The following is an 18,646-nucleotide window of genomic DNA, read 5'->3' as shown; positions in this document are numbered from 1 at the left end:
CGGTTCCTTCCGGGGGCTGTGAGAAAGAATCTGGTCCAGGCCCCTCTCATGGCTTCTAGGGGTTTGCTGGTAGTCTTCGGTGTTCTTGGCCTTGTAGAAGCATCACCCTGATTTCTGCCTTCATCTCTACCTGGGGTTTCTCTGTCTGTCCATCTCTGTGTCCAAACCTCCCCCGTTTTATAAGGTCACCACAATTATATCAGATTAAGGCCCCTTCTAGGGGTCTTGTTTTAATTTGACTACCTCCAAGAAGACCCTGTTTCCAACTAAGGTCTCATTCTGAGGTACCGGCAATGAGGACAACAACAGATCTTTTCAGAGGGATGAAGTTCAACCATAAGCCACAAATAAAGAAGGGAAGGCTTATCTGCTTACAATCGTAGAGGCCTGATCATCGGAAGAACTGTCTATAGCCTCGCTTCCAGCTTCCTAGATTTCAAACAAGCCCTCCTGTCCAGCACACACAATTCTTTTGCCAGATCCTGGAGGACAGGTTCATGGCGCCATGTAGCTCGGAGCCTTCATCTCTGTGTCTTTATGCCAGGTGAGTGGGCTCGGGAGACAGCAAGGGGTCCTTCAGGACATTCTTATCCTGAAACAGCTGACTGAACTATATGCAAAACCTAGACGGCTGCCAGATGCAAACTAAAGGTATCACCAACTCCACTTCTTCTTAGCCAGATCCCCCAAATTCCACAGCTACTCTCAAGGCACTGGACAAAAGGAAGACCTGACAGTAAGGAGGGCAGCATGGAAAAAGTGAGTGATCTCAACTGATTGCAGTTCAAATGCCTTGTGTAAGTCTTATAGAAGCACATGACCATGGCTGGGTCCCCTCCCAGGGCTTAGAGAGGGGCCAGTGCTGGGGAAGGGTCTGCATGCTTAAACCATACTAGCTTCACAGTCAGCTTGCCTCGGGATGGGCATACTCTCTCCTTCGGAAAACCCCCCACAAGTAAACAAGCACACCAAAACCCACAAACATTCATTCGAGAAAAACGCACTCATCTATTATATGTCAGACTCTAGATCCAGATGAGGCAGAGACAAACAAAGCAAGCTGAGAGCACATCCAACTTCTAGACATCACAGCCTCCCCAAGGGGCCCAGCCCTGGAGAGACTGGTCTCTCCCAGGGGCTGAGTCATCAGATGGAGGAGAAAAACGTGTCTCAGCTTGGGCTGGAAAGTGGGCCTTTCACTTTGAGAAGTGTAGTGAGAGATCCCAGGAGAAGAAATCTCCTCTTGGGATAATCCCGAGGCTGGAGAGCCTTTAGTAATCAAGTTCTAGCCCAGGAGGAGAGGCTATCCACTCAGCCTGGAGCATGGGAGCCAAATCCCCCAAATCAGACCCCCAAAACAGACCACACTGTTCCCAGGAAAACATCCCCTGTCGGGAGTGCTAGAGCTGGGGGTCTAGAGTCTCAGCCTCTGTGTCCCACTTCTTGCTTGGGTCCAGAACCTTCCTGCTTTGACCTAGGATAAGCAGAAACTCATGAATTGCCCCAACCATACCTTCCTGACAGTGACTGGCCAGTCCCAGCTGCCTGTCCCAGCTCCTGGCCAGCCTCATTCTGAACCATGGTACCCTGACTCATTTGAAGGACACGTACTTTGGCGATGTCCCCCTCTCTGAGTCTCAGTCTCTTCCTATGTCAAGTGGGATGACAGTGGACCATTAGCTCACCCCAAGGGCTGGGTGGTTAGTCTTGCCCATCCCTGCAGTCTCAGCCCTGGGAAGTAGTAGATGGCACATAGCAAGTGTTCAGTGTTTGTCGTGTGAACGAACGCAATGGAGAGACCCCTGACCTCAGTGTGGAGGAGACAGGATATTTGCAATAGCTGGTACTTGTTCAGTTGTAGGTGACAGACACCAATGCAACCTGGCGCAAGATAGAAGGTCTGTAGCCATTCCCATTGCCAAAGTCCGTAGAGAGTTGTTTGTTCGGAATTCCTCGGCTCAACTGACAATATGATGAATCTGTCTTCACCTCTGCACTTGGCCTTCCTCTCTGTTAGAGTTGGCCCCTAGAGTCAGCCTAGAGTTAGGCTTCCAGTCCAGCAGCAAAGAGACAATCTTGTTCTCAGAAATGCAAACAAAACCTCAGAAGTGAGTCTCATTGGACTCCCTTTGAGCTGGGTCCCCTCGCCTGTCCCTGCACTAATCACTGTGGCCAGGGACATCTGATGCTCTGATTAGCCACGCCTGCCTCGGAGTGGACCCACCAGGAGGAAGGAGTGGCTCTGCACAGGGAAATGCAGCTTCCAGCACCAGGAAAGGGGAGAGGGCTCCACGGCTGACAACGGGCACCCACCGTAGCACTCGGCAGAGGTCTGAACATTTAGACCAACCTTCCTGTCTCTGAGCCTCAGCCTTCTCGCGTGTCCTGGGCAACAAGAACAACATTGACAAAAACCCTGCCCTTCTTCTCATCCTAGAGCTCTGGTGGGGTCCGAATGAGACTGTGGTTAGAATAATGACTAACATTTCACTGAGGCATCGCGAGCATCTGGCCCTGTGCTAAGTAAACTCTTTACACGTTTATTTTAATATTTACAACGATCCATTTTATGGACGAGAAGCAAGCTGAGAACAGTCACTGGGCTTGTACGTTGTCACAGAGCTCGCAAAGGAGGAGCTGGGGTTTAAAGTTTAAAGCCCTCGAGCACGAAGCTATATATAAACTGTAAATAATTTTACAAGCTTAGGGATTATTAGTAAGGGTCTGTACTGTTAATAATAGTAATTTTTTAAAACCCTGAAAGGGAAACTCAAATAAATTCAAACAAATGTTTGTTTAGCACCTACTATGGGCTGATCACTCACCGGGGGCTCAGAGGGAGACACATAAATAACTGTGAAACAGGCAGACTGTGATCTAAGAGAGCCATAAACATGCCCCAGGGGAGCGCGGGGTGCAGGAGATTGACTCCACCTGGGGAGGGGTGAGAGGAGGGGACCTGGAAAGATCTCTTAGAAGAGGTGGGATTTGAGCTGAGCTTTCAAGATAAAGGAACTTCGACCAAGGAAGGAAAGAGAAAATGAACTTTATAAGCTATCTGGAAGGATCTGAAGAGCCAGTGCAGAGTTCCTGGGTAAGAGTGAAGCATGTCTATGCAAAATAACTCTCAGACCAGCAGGAGATTCATAGAGTGATTGACTAAGCGGAGCAGCGCAGCCGTTCCCATGGAAACCGAGGCAAGCCTCTTCCCCGTCATTAGTGAGCATCCCTGGCTTGGAGCTGTCTAGCCAGGGCCAGGAGGCAGCCGGGGCTGGGCTGCACTGTCCCTTAGAAGAAAAGCCCTGCAATACAGCTGCCCTGGGAGACAGGCTCTTGTTTCACAGGGAGACAGAGGTGACAGGTGATATCTGTTTCTGAGAAGTCAGGCAGCCAGGGGAAGCCTCTGCCTCAAAGGACTTCGGGGGATATCCCAAGCTACTGGAGCAGGCACTGGGACCTCGGGGAGGGGATGCAAAAGGCAGGGATCAGGGCCAAGAGACACTGGGGGCCAAGTGGTGGAGCTCTATCCTAGATGCCAGCATATGAGGCTGCCTCTCAGGACCCCTGGAGAGTGCCGGGGGATTCCAGTGCACTGAGAGAGCTGGGGTCCAAGCACCAAGGGCACTGGGGGAACCGGAAGCGAAGACCCCAGTGAGAGGCTGGAGGGTCTCTAACAGGAGAGGGAATAGTGGCACATTCAGTACAACAGCCCTTGGATCCCAGACCTGTGTTCAAATCCTGCTCTGACACTTCCTAGCTGTGTGAGGTTGGGCAAATTACTTCCTCCTTCTCTGCTTCTCAGTTTCTCTATCTGGAAGATGCAGGTGATGGTAATAATTTTACCTGTGTCCATGAGAATTCGGTGAGATGATGTCATCACGCATGGAATGTGGTACATAGTGGGTGTTCACGAAATGCAGGCTATTATAGCATTATTACTACAGACTGTGCATAGCTTGCCATGGAAAATTCTGGAAGAGAAAAAGGGCTTGATCAAGGGAATGCAGATTTTTGTCCCTGAGGCTATGGACTTGTAGGAATAAACTCCAAGTATTATAACAATAGAATTTAAATATAGTAACAATAATAACAACAGCTATCTTTTCATGAGAGCTTATAACGTACCAGTCTTCATGCTCAGAGAGGCTCATGCCTTGTCTGCTGTAAGCCTTAAAACAACCTTATGAGGTAGCTACTATAATTATTCCTGTTTTACAAACAAGAAAACCGAGGCACCGAGAGGTCGACTCAGGTAGCTAAGTCACACAGCTAGCCAATGGCAGAGCTGGGCTGGAACACAGCCATTGGCTCCCGGGGTCTCAACCGGGCACTCTTTCCTTCCCTGAACCTGGGGTGGGGGGACGCTAGTGGGCAGCCGGGCAGCCTCACTTTTGCGAGCCCCTCCACTTATCTGGATCTCAGGGCCCCTCACTTTCAGTCTCACCCTCTGGGACTTCACCTCTTTCTCTGAAAGTCCCACCTGGTGTGAGCGTGTGAAAGAGAAGCCAGCTGACCAGGGAGGACGGAAACTTCTGGACATCAAAGTGGGCAGAGCCCCGGATGGACGGGCTGGAGGCAAGCCTGGGTCCCGCTGGGCTAATTCCTCCTGAGGCTGGCAGAGGCCAGGCGGGAACTTCTGAGAAGGTGGAGAACAAGTCCTTTCATACGGCCTCCCTTTGAGCTGGCCTCGAGGTGGGGCCGGGGTCGGGTGGGTGGAGGGTGGGGAGTGTGCGGAGAGGCAAGGCCGCAGTAGAGCTGGGCAAACAGATTGGGCAGCGGCTATGAGCACAGAGCGCCCATTGTGGACCCGGAGCTCTGCTTTCAATAACCTGCTTGGAAGAATGTTTCATTGAGTGCCAGAGAAAGAAGCCATTGAAATGCCCAGGACTGGGGCCCCGTGAAGGGTTAAAGGCAAGGGACCAGGGTGCCCTGGCTCTTGGCACTCGCGGTTCAGAAGTCTGATACGGGGATCCTGATGCTAAAACAAGGGGGACTCGGTGAGACCACCAAGAGGACCGGAAGCAAGGGTCGGGAGTGTGTCTCCCTGCTCAGAAATGCAGAAGGAGGTGTACCACCATCAAGAGGGAAAATGCTCTTCCTCCTAGAACCATTTTGTCCAAATAATATCCAGCAAGGACTGGGTCTTGGATGCCCCTCAGCCTGCCCCCACCCCTACCCCCCGGAGAGAGTGGCTTCTCTGGGCGGTCAGTCGTCTGTGGGCTGCACCCAGCACGGCTTCCTAAAACACCTCTGACCTCACCTAGGATCGTTCATTCATTGTAACTAACGAGGCACCAGTCAAGCGTGGGAGTTAAAGTGAGAACCTGTGGCCACTAGACTGGAGGGCGAAAGAAACCTGTGGAATTTTCTCTCGGGGAGGCATTTTGCAAATAGAGAAACTGCTCATTAGGAGGAGACGGCCTGATTGTTGGAAAGGATGCCAGGAGCCGAATTCTGGGCTCCCACTCAGTGTGCTGAGTGCCACATCCCACACGCCCCACGCCCTCTCAAGCCCCAGGAGCTTGCAGGGCTTAAGTGCGAGGAATGGAATACTGGCCTCCAACGGCTCTGAGGAGAGGCAGGAGGCCGTTGAGCCCGGCCTGCTGCTGGGGAGCCCGACCTCCGGCACCTGGGCAGAGCTGCATCCTCCTGCCTGAGCCTGAATCTTTGGGGAAGGTGCTCTCCAGCTGAAGCTGAAGCTGGGCTTACAGCAGGAACCACTCAAAGTAACCAGTTTTGATAGAAACCTTAAAACATCGCGGATGCCTTCTCCAGCTTTCTTTCTTTCTTTTAAAGATTTTGTTTATTTGACTGACAGAGATCACAAGTAGGCAGAGAGAGAGGGGGCGGGGAAGCAGGCTCCCTGCTGAGCAGAGAGCCTGATGCTGATGCCATCGATGCTGATGCCAGGCTGGATCCGAGGACCCTGGGATCATGACCTGAGCCGAAGGCAGAGGCTTTAACCCATTGAGCCACCCAGGTGCCCCTTTCTCCAGCTTTCTTAAAAAGAGGATCTTGAACAGAATTTAAGTGCCGAAGGGTGACCCCACATTCCCTTCTGTGGCATGGCCATGATTTGGTGGTGCCCGTGGACATAGCTCTTTGCTTGGACACCAAATGGCCCTAACCTCCCCGGCTTTGGGGAAATTCACTGGTCTGATTTTATGTTTATTCTTTTGTTTCTTCCTGACACTTTCACTGTGAATCTGTATTACTACAAAACAGGCAAGTGCCTCGAGCCACCGTCTACTTTATTCCCTCTGAACTTTCTCCAATATTCTCAGATTGGAAACACAGTCGTTAGCCTTGTAACTTGCATACAAAGCAAGAGTCAGTAGGCCTGGACTGGGGAAAGGCTGAAGAGCTCTACTCTGAATTAAGGAATTGAACTCTAAGACATTTTTGACTGTCCAGACGACTTCTGTGTTATCTTTCCAGTCCTTGACTGGGCCCAGTTTACACAAATTGACCTCCAGAGGACAAGAGCATGCATAATCTGTGCAAAAGATCTTTGCCAAGGTCAATTAAGTCAGAAGAAAATATTATCTGTACTGAGTTAATTTTAGCTCAAAAATGGCCAAACATACACACACACCTACACCTACACCACACACACAGCAATGAAAGACAAAGCCACAAAACGGACCCACCCACTTTTTCACTTTTAGATCTCTGCATCCCAAACAGTTTTCTATGGGTAAATAATCCAAATCATAACATTTTCAAGTTGGAAAGAACTTTCAAAGTCCTTCAGTTTTGCTCCCCATTTCAGTTCAGAATCTCTATCCCTCCTGGGCAGATGGGCACTTTTTGCCCCTTTTGCCTTGTGCTAGTAACACGGAGCTCAGAGCTTTTTGAAGTCCAGCGGGAAGTAACAGCGCTATACCCCCACCTTGTCTGATCTGCGTTCTGTGAGCAGGTGTTAGGTTTCTGGTCCTGTTTTAATGCAGCTGCTCTTTGTGGGTGATGGGGAAGTGTGCACCTGTGTGAAGGAGGGGGTAGATCTCCCCACTCTGTAGAGGATGGATGTTTCTGCTGTCATTCACCTCGGAAACAGGTAGGTCCTGAGACAGAAACTGCAAAGGCTAGCTTGGCTCAAGAGGGAACTTCTGTTTCTCTGAGACTTATTTTGGGCCTGAACTTGAGACATTTTCGAGTTCTTGAATCCATCTGGGTGGCAACAGGGCTGATGGACATTGTCTCAGGGAAGAAGGCAGGTAGGCATCCTGTAGGGAACATAAAGGGAAGATGAGTGAGTCACGTCTTAACACTGATACGACTTGATTCACGTTAGTCCTTGCTTATTCCCTGCCCCCCTCCCCCCGCCCCGGCATCCTTAAGCCTTTGGAAATGTCCGGCCTAAGTGTTCCAGCCTGGTCCGGCTGTGTAATGGCATTCAGAGTTGCTGGCCAGTGTCCATTTGCCTAGAACGTTAGAGGGGAAAGATGTCCCCTGAGACCACCATGGGTTTGGGGGAGTACCAAGGGGCCCTTAAATAAGAATGCTGGGGAACATGAGCTGGGCCCCAGAGTCCCACCTACTCCTCTCCATGTGCTGATTCACCCATCACTGCCATCCTTTTATTAAGAAAACCGCCAGATTTCCTACAAAAGTAATCCCTTAAATTGGCCTGAAATCTGCCTCCCGGTAACATTCAACCACAGGACTTAGTCTTCTCTTCCTGAACCGCAGAGAACAACCATCATAATCATTCACCTTCACGGAGTACTTACTCTGGGCTGAGCACTTTCCTGAACACTGTACTGTGTCTCATTTATATTATGATCCCATTTTATAGAAGAAAAAATTGAGGCTGAGGGAGGCCAAATAATCTGCCCTAGGGCCTGATCCCAAATAAAAGGGAGGATTTGAACACAGGCAGTTTGATGTCAGAGCCCACCTTCTTGAATTCTTAGAAATTCAGCTTGTATTGTACCTTTGACACCCCATCCCCTCCCCACCCCGAGATCTGCAGCCTGTGATCTCCCCTCCCCATGTCCCCAGGCCTCTTTCCTTCCAGGCTACATCCCTCCCCAACCCACCTCCCTTGCCATTCTCCCTGGGCCACTTCTACTCCTCCTGACCGAGGTCTGGGACAATGCGAAGACTTCAAAACCCAAGTCCGTCTGACCCTCGTGACTTGTCCCACTTTGACCTCCAGCACAGCCTTCAGGCTGAAGCCTCCAGAAACACCGTTTTAGCAGCATTTCCCCTCAGGAGGCTGTATTTTTCCTGTCTGTCCTCAACGTTTTTTTGGCCAGAACAACAGGCTCAGTTTTCCCTTCTGATAAATCTGGTCACCCTCACTATGGGGCTTTGAGTAAAACAGGAGCTGCCGGCTCCATGCAGCCCTCATTTCAAAAAAATGTGGGTTCACTCCGGCTGCTATTCCAGAGGTCTGGTTTCTTTCCCCACACACAGTGGTTTTAAGGAAGAGGGAAGAGATTATGACAGCATACTGGCAGGGGAAAGATGCTAGCAGAGAAGACACACCTGGGCACTCTTCGTTCCCCTCAATTCCCCAGACACTGGCCCTTCTAGAAGCCCTGTGGAAAGGACAGTCCTTGGCCACATAAGATTGGAAAATACAGCTTTACCAGCTCCCCTCCTGGAGCTCAGCATAGCCAACATCTGAAGTGCTGGTGGTAAGGGAGCCTAACTGCTTTTGTTTAATTCAGTTCTCCCATTTAAAAATGCAGCCTAGGACAACTTTGGAAAACAATAAAGCAGAACGGAAGTGGCAAAAGGCACCTGACGGCCTAACATATTCCTCAGGTTTGAGTTGGCCTTTGCAGTGCTTAAATTTGCTTTACATTAGTTGCTAGCACTTAACAGTTGGGATATTTCTCATAATAATCCGGATTTGGGTGTTCTTGGAAAATCAGAAGATCTGGAAACACTGGCCCACATTCTTGCATGGCAAGGGTCAGCAGGACACAAGTCTGAGGTCTTTGGCTTGTCTTTGGCTCTCCGGAGCCCCTGCCTTCCCTCTGGCAACACAGCCATCCTCCTGCTTTACCCCTTTATGATACCTGCCTGGCATAGAAGTCCTCCAGCTTGCCTTCTCTGCTGGGGAGATTTCCTTGGGTGAGAGTTGGCCTGCACTCCTGCGGGAGGCCCGCTCATCCATTCATTCATGCAACACGTGCTGATTAACTTCTGGATCCTGTGGATACAAGATGTATTCAACAGCCCCAGCCCTCTGGATTTTAGCGCTGGCGTTCTATCCCCGAAGGGCAGAATGAAGAGGGGGAGGGGTCGGGATGGGGAGAGGGAAGCTGGCAAAGTCAAGAACCTTGTTTCCTGATTTCCAGCCTCAGGCGCTTGCTAAAGGCGTCCCTGTTCTCCACTGCGGTCTCTACTGCCACTCTAGCAGCCACCGAGCCCCCGGCGAAGAAGTTACTAACATGCCCTGTGACTTACACCAGTTTCTACCTATCTCAGGGCTTCAGTTTCTCCAACTGTAGAACGAACGGGTTGGAATAGAAAACTATGCGCGACCCCTCCAGGGCTGGCACACAGGGGTGCTAAGGTTCCAAGATCTTGGAATGTCTGACCGGGCCATTCCGGAGCTGTTCCACTGAATTCCAAGCAGCCCCTCTCCCTCCTGTTCTCCGCCCGGGACGGCCGGGAGGGGGCCGGAGCCAGGGAGCCAGAGGGCCGACCGGGCCTGGGCTTCCCGCCCGGGGGGCGGAGCCGCTGCTCCCCGTCCCGCCCCTCCACCTGGGGTTCTGCCCCGGCAGATGTTACAACTTTTTCGCATTCTCTCCCGCGGTGTCCCCTCCCGTCCCCAGGCCCGCCCAACCCGTGCCTCCCTCCCCTTCCCCGCTGGGGTCCTGCCCGCCTCCCTGCGGGGAGCCCGACTGTTCTCAGGACTCGGGCGGGGCGAGAGGCAGGGCCGGGGGCTGGAGGGTCGGGAGGAGGAGGAAAGGAAAGCAGAGGCGAGAGAAATTAGGAGGCGGGAGAAATCGAGGGCTAATAGGAAGGGGAGAGTCAGAGGATGGTGGAGAGCACTTTTTGGAAGCAGCCACGCCGCGTCTCAGGCTGGCCCGGCTGAGCTGGGAAAGAGGGAGCGAGGGCGGTGCAGGGCGGGCGCGCGGGCGGCGGGAGGCAGCTCTGCGCGGGCCTGACCTCCCCAGAGCGCCCCGCTGCGGCCGCGCAGGTCCCCCCTCCGGTCCTGATCCAACTTCTGGGCTGCCCCCGGGGCCGCTGAACGATCTCGCAGCGTCCAGGCGGGCCAGCCGGCCGTTGTGCGGGCCGTGCGCCCTGGGCGCGCGAGGCGGTGAGGCCCCGGGAACCCTGTGCGCCGGGACGCGCGGGCCGGCATGGCGATGCACGCCCTCACTGGCTTCTCGCTGGTCAGCCTGCTCAGCTTCGGCTACCTGTCCTGGGACTGGGCCAAGCCGAGTCTGGTGGCTGACGGGCCTGGGGAGGCCGGGGTGGAGCAGCCTACGGCCGCTCCACCCCAGCCTCCCCATATCATCTTCATCCTCACCGACGACCAGGGCTACCACGACGTGGGCTACCACGGCTCCGATATCGAGACCCCTACACTGGACCGGCTGGCAGCTGAGGGTGTCAAGCTGGAGAATTATTATATTCAGCCCATCTGCACGCCTTCGCGGAGCCAACTTCTCACTGGCAGGTAGGTATGCCCCAGGCTGCTGGGACTGGCCCCATGTGCCCCAAATAAATCCCGCCTGTCGATTTCCTCTGCATTCCCAGAAGCCCCCCTACCCCCAACCCCTCTGGGACCTGGGAAACCAGGACTCTGCCAATTCTATCTCCAGTTGCCTTGTGTGATCATTAGTTAAGTCCTTTGCCCTCTCTGGGCCTCAGTTTCTCCAACTGTACACTGAATGGATGGGATCATCTTTGAGGTCTCCTCCTTCTGATGTTCTAGGACACACACTGTACACCATGCGAAGGAGACACCTGGGCATCCCTTTGTGAGAGGCACACAGCAGTCTCTGACGCTTAGGTTTTAACCCTGCTTCTAATTACAGACCCGGAGACCATGAGCAAATCATTCAGCTTCTCTAAGCTTCTGCTTCCTTCTCTGTCCGTAAACAGAGTGGAGGGCAGTGTTTATCCTGAAGAAGGCGAGGATGAGATGAATTGTATGTATCCTGCTTGGCTATAATAAATGGCAGCTTCTAGGTCACCGGAGGGATCAGGGTTCCCAAACCGAGGGCTGCATGGAAAGGAAACCAAGGAACGTGTAGCGGGGGCAGAAAGACACACACAGGATGCTTTGACCTGTGACTAGTTCCTTCACTTCTCCAAACCTCTGTTTTTTCATCTGCGAAATCCTCCTAAGTTGGCTGGGAGCCCCCAGGAGACGTGCTGCTTTCTCCGTAAGGAGTTGTCCACAGGCAAGGCGGCTGGATTACAGGATTAAAAGAGCAGGGTAACAGGAGGTGGGGGTGTGGAAGGCAAACTCTGGCCACTTAGGAGAAAATCCTTTGGCAAGACTGAAGCTAATCCTCCTTGGATAGGGTCCAAGTCATGCCTTCTCCAAAGTTCTCCCCAAAAGCCATTAGTGTGATCTCAGGAACCAGAGCCTTGCTCTCCCTGTTTCCCTGGGTGGGAGAAACTGAGGCATGGAGTCGGGGATGGGGGGGCCAACTCATGCCTCTGCCCAACTTCGGGGTCGGTGGGAGAGGGGGCTGAGCGGCCAGGTGGTTGGCAGGGGTCCCAGAGCTGGGAGTCGAATAGGTCCCTTTTCTTCCTCCGCTCCCAGCGCAGCATTCAGCTCCAGGAACAGAGAGGGAGGGAGATAGAACGGGGAAGTGTGGAAGAGGGGCTGGTGTATGTATTATGGGTTGGGGCGTCAGTAGTGTTGGCGAGGGCCAAATGTGGACTAACCTCCAGCAGGGGAAAAAGAACCTGCATCTCCAAGAATTGTGCACAAGCTAGCATTTCTCTCTCGAGAGGTGACTTTCGGTTGAAGCAGGGGAATGAGCAGCCGGCAGGGCTGGGTTCCAACCCCCTGATCTGGGAAGTTAGCTGAGCGTGGCTGGGCAGCGTCTGCCCTCCGCCCCCTGCAGCTGGCTCCATCTGACTGATGCTGACGACTCTCATTAGTGTTTGTTAAGGCATCCAGTCGTGCTCTGCAATGCTGGAGAGAGTCAGTGTTTCTCATGTTACCCCCTTGCAGCCGGGCTTCGGTGACCCATAGCTGGTCCGCCCACTTTACAAACAGGTCCTCCGAGGTACCCAGCCCTGTGATGAGGCCCCACCACCGCTTGGCCCTGGGGTACTTCCCATATTAAATGGAATCATTCATTAGCTTGATTGGGGGCTGCAGAGCCAGCATCACCGAGAGGATTTGAGCACAAGCTGTGTAGACCTGGGTTCCAAGCTCGGAGCCCCTGCTGGCTAGCCGTCTGCAGTTGGGCCCGTGCTGTACTTTTGAGAGCCTTAGTTTCATTAGCTGTGGAATGGGGATAGTAATAGTCTTCCCTGTAGCTTTTAATGAAGTTTAAGTGAAATAATATATGTGGTGTAGAGACAAATATAAAAATGGCAACAGTAGCTAGTGATACTAAGGATGAGAGCTCTAAGTTAAGGAAACCAAAAATAGGAGAGCCCCCCCCCCCTCCGCCGCCCCAGGCCTGGGTTAAAGGAGTCAGGTTCTCAGGTCTTGGCTTAACTAGGATTCCTCTGGGGTGAGAAAAAGCTGTGGGATTCTAAGACTCTTGTGAAGTTCTAGCCTTCTTATTTACTCTGGGCTTTTAAGACCTGAGTAAAGGCTGGACACCACAAGCAGATCACATGGGGACCTTGACCGCAGAAGGGATTTGAATGAATAGATGAGGAATGCAGGATTCTGCTAACCCATTTGCTCCTGCCTCAGAGCGTCAGCTTGGGTGAGTGACCCAGATCCAGGGGCCACATGAATGTATAGGCAGGCACGTGAGAACTGGTCTCATAAAATTTGGGAACTGGAGGGTTTTCAGAGACCTGCCATCCTACCCAGCTCACCCGTCTATGTGAGCTCACTGAGGCCACCATGGGGGAAGAGACGTGGCAGCTGAGTTTGCTGGAGACAAGTCTGGGTTTGGACTCTGCTTGGACTTATGTTCAAGTCCTGGTTTTGCCCCTGACCCCTGAGTGACCTTGAGCAAGGCCCTTCCCCTCCTCTGGATATGGGGTTTCTGTTTGTTTGTTTGTCTTTTTTTTTTTTTTTTTAAGATTTTATTTATTTATGAGAGAGAGAGAGAGCGCACGAACTGGCGAGGGCCGGAGGGAGAAGGAGAGGGACTAGCAGACCCCCTGCTGAGTGTGGAGCCTGATGCAAGGCTCCACTCCTCGCTCCATCCCTGGGTCCTGAGATCATGACCTGAGTGAAAGTCAGACGCTTAACCAACTGAGCCACCCAGGTGCTCCTGGACCTGTGTTTTTTATTTTTTTATTTTTAAAGATTTTATTTATTTATTCGACAGAGAGAGATCACAAGTAGGCAGAGAGGCAGGCAGAGAGAGAGAGAGGAGGAAGCAGGCTCCCTGCGGAGCAGAGAGCCTGATGCGGGACTCGATCCCAGGACCCTGAGATCATGACCTGAGCCGAAGGCAGCAGCTTAACCCACTGAGCCACCCAGGCGCCCTGGACCTGTGTTTTTAAAGACAGAATAAATACACTAGAAATTGACTTCGATCCCTTCTGCCTCTAAAATCCTGAGTGCCTGCCTGCCTTCCTTCCTTCCTTCTTTCCTTCCAGACGTAATTGAGGATTGTTTAAACATCACCTGAATGCCGGGAATACAAAGTTGAGTAAAGGACAGCCCCATTACATACCACTGGACCCACGAGCACGTACAACTAAGCAGAACCCAATGGCCACATAGGATGATGATCATGTGTACTAAATGTTAACCCAGAAACAAAAGTGACTCATTCTTTGAAAGAACTTAGGAATTCTGAAGTCTCTGAAGGCCCCTGGGATTTAGATCCCCACTCCAGTTACTAATTGTTTGAATCACTTGGCAAATGACTTAACTTACTGAGCCTCAGTTTCCTTATTTGGAAAATGGGAATAATAATGACACGCATACACTCCCTAGGTTAGTGGGGAGTTGGTGAGATGCTTAGTATAAGGGGCTTAGCACAATGCCGAGCACAGAGAGAGGACTTGGTATTAGTTATTATTATTTTTTTTTGTCATGATTAACCTGGGTTCGACTCTTAACTCCCCCACCTTCCTGGCTGCGTGATCCTGGATGAGTGGTTGAACCATTCCAAGCTTCAGGCTCCTCATCTGTCAAACAATAAATAATCAGCTTCTATTGATTTTGAGGATTTTGAGGATTCTGTTGAGACAACGCATTTGGAGTGCTTTTTGCATGCCTATTACTGTGCATTTGCTGGAAGTGCTGGGAGCAGAGCCCCCCTCAGGGAGGGCACTGGAGTGGTGGTTTGTAGCTTCCTTGTGCCTTCCATACGCCGTCCTCTTCCCACCAGGTACCAGATCCACACCGGACTTCAACACTCCATCATCCGCCCTCGGCAGCCTAACTGCCTGCCCCTGGACCAGGTGACGCTGCCCCAGAAGCTGCAGGAGGCAGGCTACTCCACCCACATGGTGGGCAAGTGGCACCTGGGCTTCTACCGGAAGGAGTGCCTGCCCACCCGCCGGGGCTTCGACACCTTCCTGGGCTCGCTCACCGGCAACGTGGACTACTACACCTACGACAACTGTGATGGGCCCGGGGTGTGTGGCTTTGACCTGCACGAGGGCGAGAGCGTGGCCTGGGGGCTCAGCGGCCAGTACTCCACCATGCTCTACGCCCAGCGGGTCAGCCACATCCTCGCTAGCCACAGCCCCCGGCGGCCCCTCTTCCTCTACGTGGCCTTCCAGGCCGTGCACACGCCCTTGCAGTCCCCTCGCGAGTACCTGTACCGCTACCGCGGCATGGGCAATGTGGCCCGGCGCAAGTATGCGGCCATGGTAACCTGCATGGATGAGGCCGTGCGCAACATCACCGGGGCCCTCAAGCGCTACGGTTTCTACAACAACAGCGTCATCATCTTCTCTAGCGACAACGGCGGCCAGACCTTCTCCGGGGGTAGCAACTGGCCGCTGCGAGGACGCAAGGGCACTTACTGGGAAGGGGGTGTGCGTGGCCTCGGCTTCGTCCACAGCCCCCTGCTCAAGCGAAAGCGCCGGACAAGCCGGGCGCTGGTGCACATCACTGACTGGTACCCGACCCTGGTGGGTCTGGCAGGTGGCACTGCCTCGGCGGCGGATGGGCTAGATGGCTATGATGTGTGGCCCACCATCAGTGAGGGCCGGGCCTCGCCGCGCACAGAGATCCTGCACAATATCGACCCCCTCTACAACCATGCCCGGCATGGCTCCCTGGAGGCTGGCTTTGGCATCTGGAACACAGCTGTGCAGGCTGCCATCCGCGTGGGTGAGTGGAAGCTGCTCACAGGGGACCCTGGCTATGGGGATTGGATCCCACCGCAGATGCTGGCCGCCTTTCCCGGCAGCTGGTGGAACCTCGAGCGCATGGCCAGTGCCCGCCAGGCGGTGTGGCTCTTCAACATCAGCGCTGACCCCTACGAACGGGAGGACCTGGCTGGCCAACGGCCCGATGTGGTCCGTGCCCTTCTGGCCCGTCTGGTGGACTATAACCGCACAGCCATCCCTGTGCGCTACCCAGCTGAGAATCCGCGGGCCCATCCCGACTTTAATGGGGGTGCTTGGGGGCCCTGGGCCAGTGATGAGGAAGAAGAGGAAGAGGAGGAAGAGGAAGGCAGGGCTCGAAGCTTCTCCCGAGGGCGCCGCAAGAAAAAATGCAAGATTTGCAAGCTTCGATCCTTTTTTCGTAAACTCAACACCAGGCTGATGTCCCAGCGGATCTGATGGGGGGACGTCATGATCTCTGTCCCCCTAGATGTACTTACCCAATCAGGCCTGGCCCTGCCCCTCCCCACCAAGGGGCCTGAGGTCAAATTCCCACCTGTAGGGAAATGGGGAGCAGAGAGTTCCTCCATTGAAGGGTGGGGAGCTTGGCCTGGGGGAGAATAAACTAGACACGGTTGCCTGGATTCCAGTCCCACCTCTCCATTGACTTGCTCTGTGACCTCAAGTGGCCTGCGTGAGCTCTCAGGGCCTCCGTGTCTTACTAGGTGAAAGAGCTGTAATGACTTGGTGGCTCCGTGGAGTGAACCTGGCGCCTGGGGCCATGATGGAGTTCCCGTTGACCTTGCCACCTCCCAGCTCTTCGATGACCTTGCCCTTGAAGCCTGCACCTCTGGGATACTGCTTGGGTGAGGGGCCACATGGAGGCGTCTCTAGGCCTGGACCCTCGCTGAGGCATGGTGGTCGGGCCAGAGTGCTGAGGGCGGAAGTGGAGGGATAGCGGCTGACTTTCCTGGTCCTCCCATGGTTTGGGCCAATCTCGAGGCCAGACAAGTGCTGGGAGCTATGGGAGAAAGCTCTCCTTCTGGCCCCTAGCACCCAGAGGACAGACTGGGCTGTTAGCTACAGCAGGATCAAGGGTGATGGGAACAGCTGTGAAAAGAGCTCCGAACTAACAATCAGGACACTGGGTGCTGCTTTGACCTTGGACCCAACCCTTCCCCTTTGGGCCTTGATTTCCCCATCTGCAAATGGGGTTGTTAGCCCTAGCTCCGCCTACCTCAAAGGGCTATAGAGATATACTGGCCAAGGTAATGGTTGTGGAGGAGCCCATGAACTTGATTAAAATGCAGTCACATGGACGCCAAGGCCGCAGGGCTGTCTGTGAGCACCGGTGTGGGTGTGTGCTTCCTGAGGGCAAGTAGAAGCTCACCACTGACCGAGTCTGTGGGAGAGGAGGTAGACAGGCTGGTGGGGAAGCAGAATGTACGAGTTTTGGCCCAGCCTTGCCACAGGCCCACCGGGCGACCTCTGGCAAATCCCAGAGCCTCTCTGGGCCTCAGTGTCCCCCTGTGTACAATGGATGATTTAAGAGCTCTTCCGACTTGGTCGTTCCAGGGACCCCTGTACGTGTGTGCTGGGGAGCATGGGCTGAGTGGCGGGAAGAGGGGCCTAGGGGGCTCAGAGCCTGCTTGCTGCAGAGCGTGCCTCTATCCGCACATTGCGTTCTGCATATCTCCCTTCAGGTTCCAGTCGGTGCAGCGTGTGTAGGCGAAAGCCCTGCTGTGAATTTTGAAAATAGTTATTTTTGTCACTGGCAAAGGAGGCCTGTTAGGACTCGTCAGCTTGTGGATGAGCAGGACGGGCGGGGCGGGGTGGGCTGGGTGCGGTGCAGTGGAGGGGGTTTGGGGACGGGTTCCAGAGTGCATCCCCTCTGCAGAGCTAGCTGAGCCCAGCAGCGAGCGTCTAGCCTGGGGCTGCAGGGCCGAGGTGACGGACCATAGCCTGGGCCCCTTCCTCTGCCCCCAGCGGGATCTTTCTCTGTCTCTAGGAGGTTGATGCCTACGCTGTGCAGGACAGAGCACAGGGGCCGGGACTGGCTGAGGCCTCTGGGTTCCGGCCACCGCCAGCGCTTCTGCCTGCTCAGGAGGGAGACTGAAGAAGTCGTCCACTGGGATGGTGTCCTGGGCCCAGCATATCCCACAGATGGGTTGGTCAGAGTCTGCCCGTTCTCCAGGACACACCAGCTCCACTGGGTGCTTCCCCAGCTGTAGGGCTGTGCCCTTCCAGAATGGTGTGGCTCCAGGGCTCTCCTGCAGCTCCCGGCTCCCACCAGTTCGCTGGAGGCCTCTCCTAAGACTACCCTTAGGTGGCCTAACTTTGAGCTGCAGCCCTGCTTCTTTTCCTGGGCCTCCATCCGTTGGGGCCATGAGAGCAGGACCATAAAAAACCCTTTCTGCACCTCCCTGGACACCACAGCCTACCCCCTGTGGCTAACCTGGCCTTCAACAGAGTCCAGCTGGGCCTTGAGGCTGCCCCGGGGAGGAAGCTCTGCAGCATCTCAAACCCAGCCTAGAGCTGGCCTGGCCCAGAGTCCTGCATAACCCAGAACCCAGCAGACAGCCCAGGAGCCCCACTGAAGCTTCAGCCTGCAACCTGGTCCACAGTCCGGCTGTCCCCAAGCCTGCCTACCCAGGGCCGAGATGGGTGGAAGGGACTGGGATAAGGAGCCTCCAGGATTAGGGCCTTGGGAGGAAAGGCTCAGCCTCCTTGTCGTGGTTTCTGTTTTGTCCAGTGGACAGTGTGGCTTTTGGCCCCTGAGATTCTCCTCCAGGCAGAGCACCTGGCTCTGGACTCTGCATCAGGCCCCTGACTGCTACTGCTGAACAGATGCTCATACACCTATGGTAGGGAGGAGTGGGTGGAAGGGTGGACCAGAGGCAGCTCTGGCCCCTTGGGTCACTGATCTGAGAGAATGGAGCCTAGAGATGCCAGACAGACCCTCAGTTTCCCCTAGAGATGCCAGACAGACCCTCGGTTTCCCCCTTGGCTGGATCAGATGGCAGCACATCTCCCAGCAAGCCAGGTTAGAGCCAGGGATGGCCCTATCCTAGCTAGGCCCTGCCTGTGGAGTCTTGAGCAGACGTGACCAGTCCCCTAGGAACCAGGAGGGAGCCCCGGACATGGCTAGACAGCAGGGCTCTGAGATCCACCCTGGACCTTGGCAGTGTTTCTTCCTCTCACTTGGTACCGACTAGCTACCCTGGGCCTCAGGCAA

The 18,646-nt window shown here is 54.1% G+C and overlaps 1 protein-coding gene across 1 annotated transcript; it reads left to right on the top strand.

Moving 5' to 3' along the window:
* Nucleotides 1–9,798: 9,798 nt before the first annotated feature.
* On the top strand, nt 9,799–16,744 carry ARSI (arylsulfatase family member I). Its single transcript, XM_059416526.1, has 2 exons — nt 9,799–10,645; nt 14,463–16,744. Exons 1-2 carry the CDS (start codon nt 10,326–10,328, stop codon nt 15,868–15,870), a joined length of 1,728 nt encoding a protein of 575 aa, XP_059272509.1. The 5' UTR covers nt 9,799–10,325; the 3' UTR covers nt 15,871–16,744.
* The last annotated feature ends 1,902 nt before the right edge of the window (nt 16,745–18,646 follow it).

The sequence above is a fragment of the Mustela nigripes genome, chromosome 12 (genome assembly GCF_022355385.1).
Source record: "Mustela nigripes isolate SB6536 chromosome 12, MUSNIG.SB6536, whole genome shotgun sequence".
Lineage (NCBI taxonomy): Eukaryota > Metazoa > Chordata > Mammalia > Carnivora > Mustelidae > Mustela > Mustela nigripes.
Note: the sequence above shows the minus strand (reverse complement) of the source record. Positions and strands in the feature narration are given on the sequence as shown.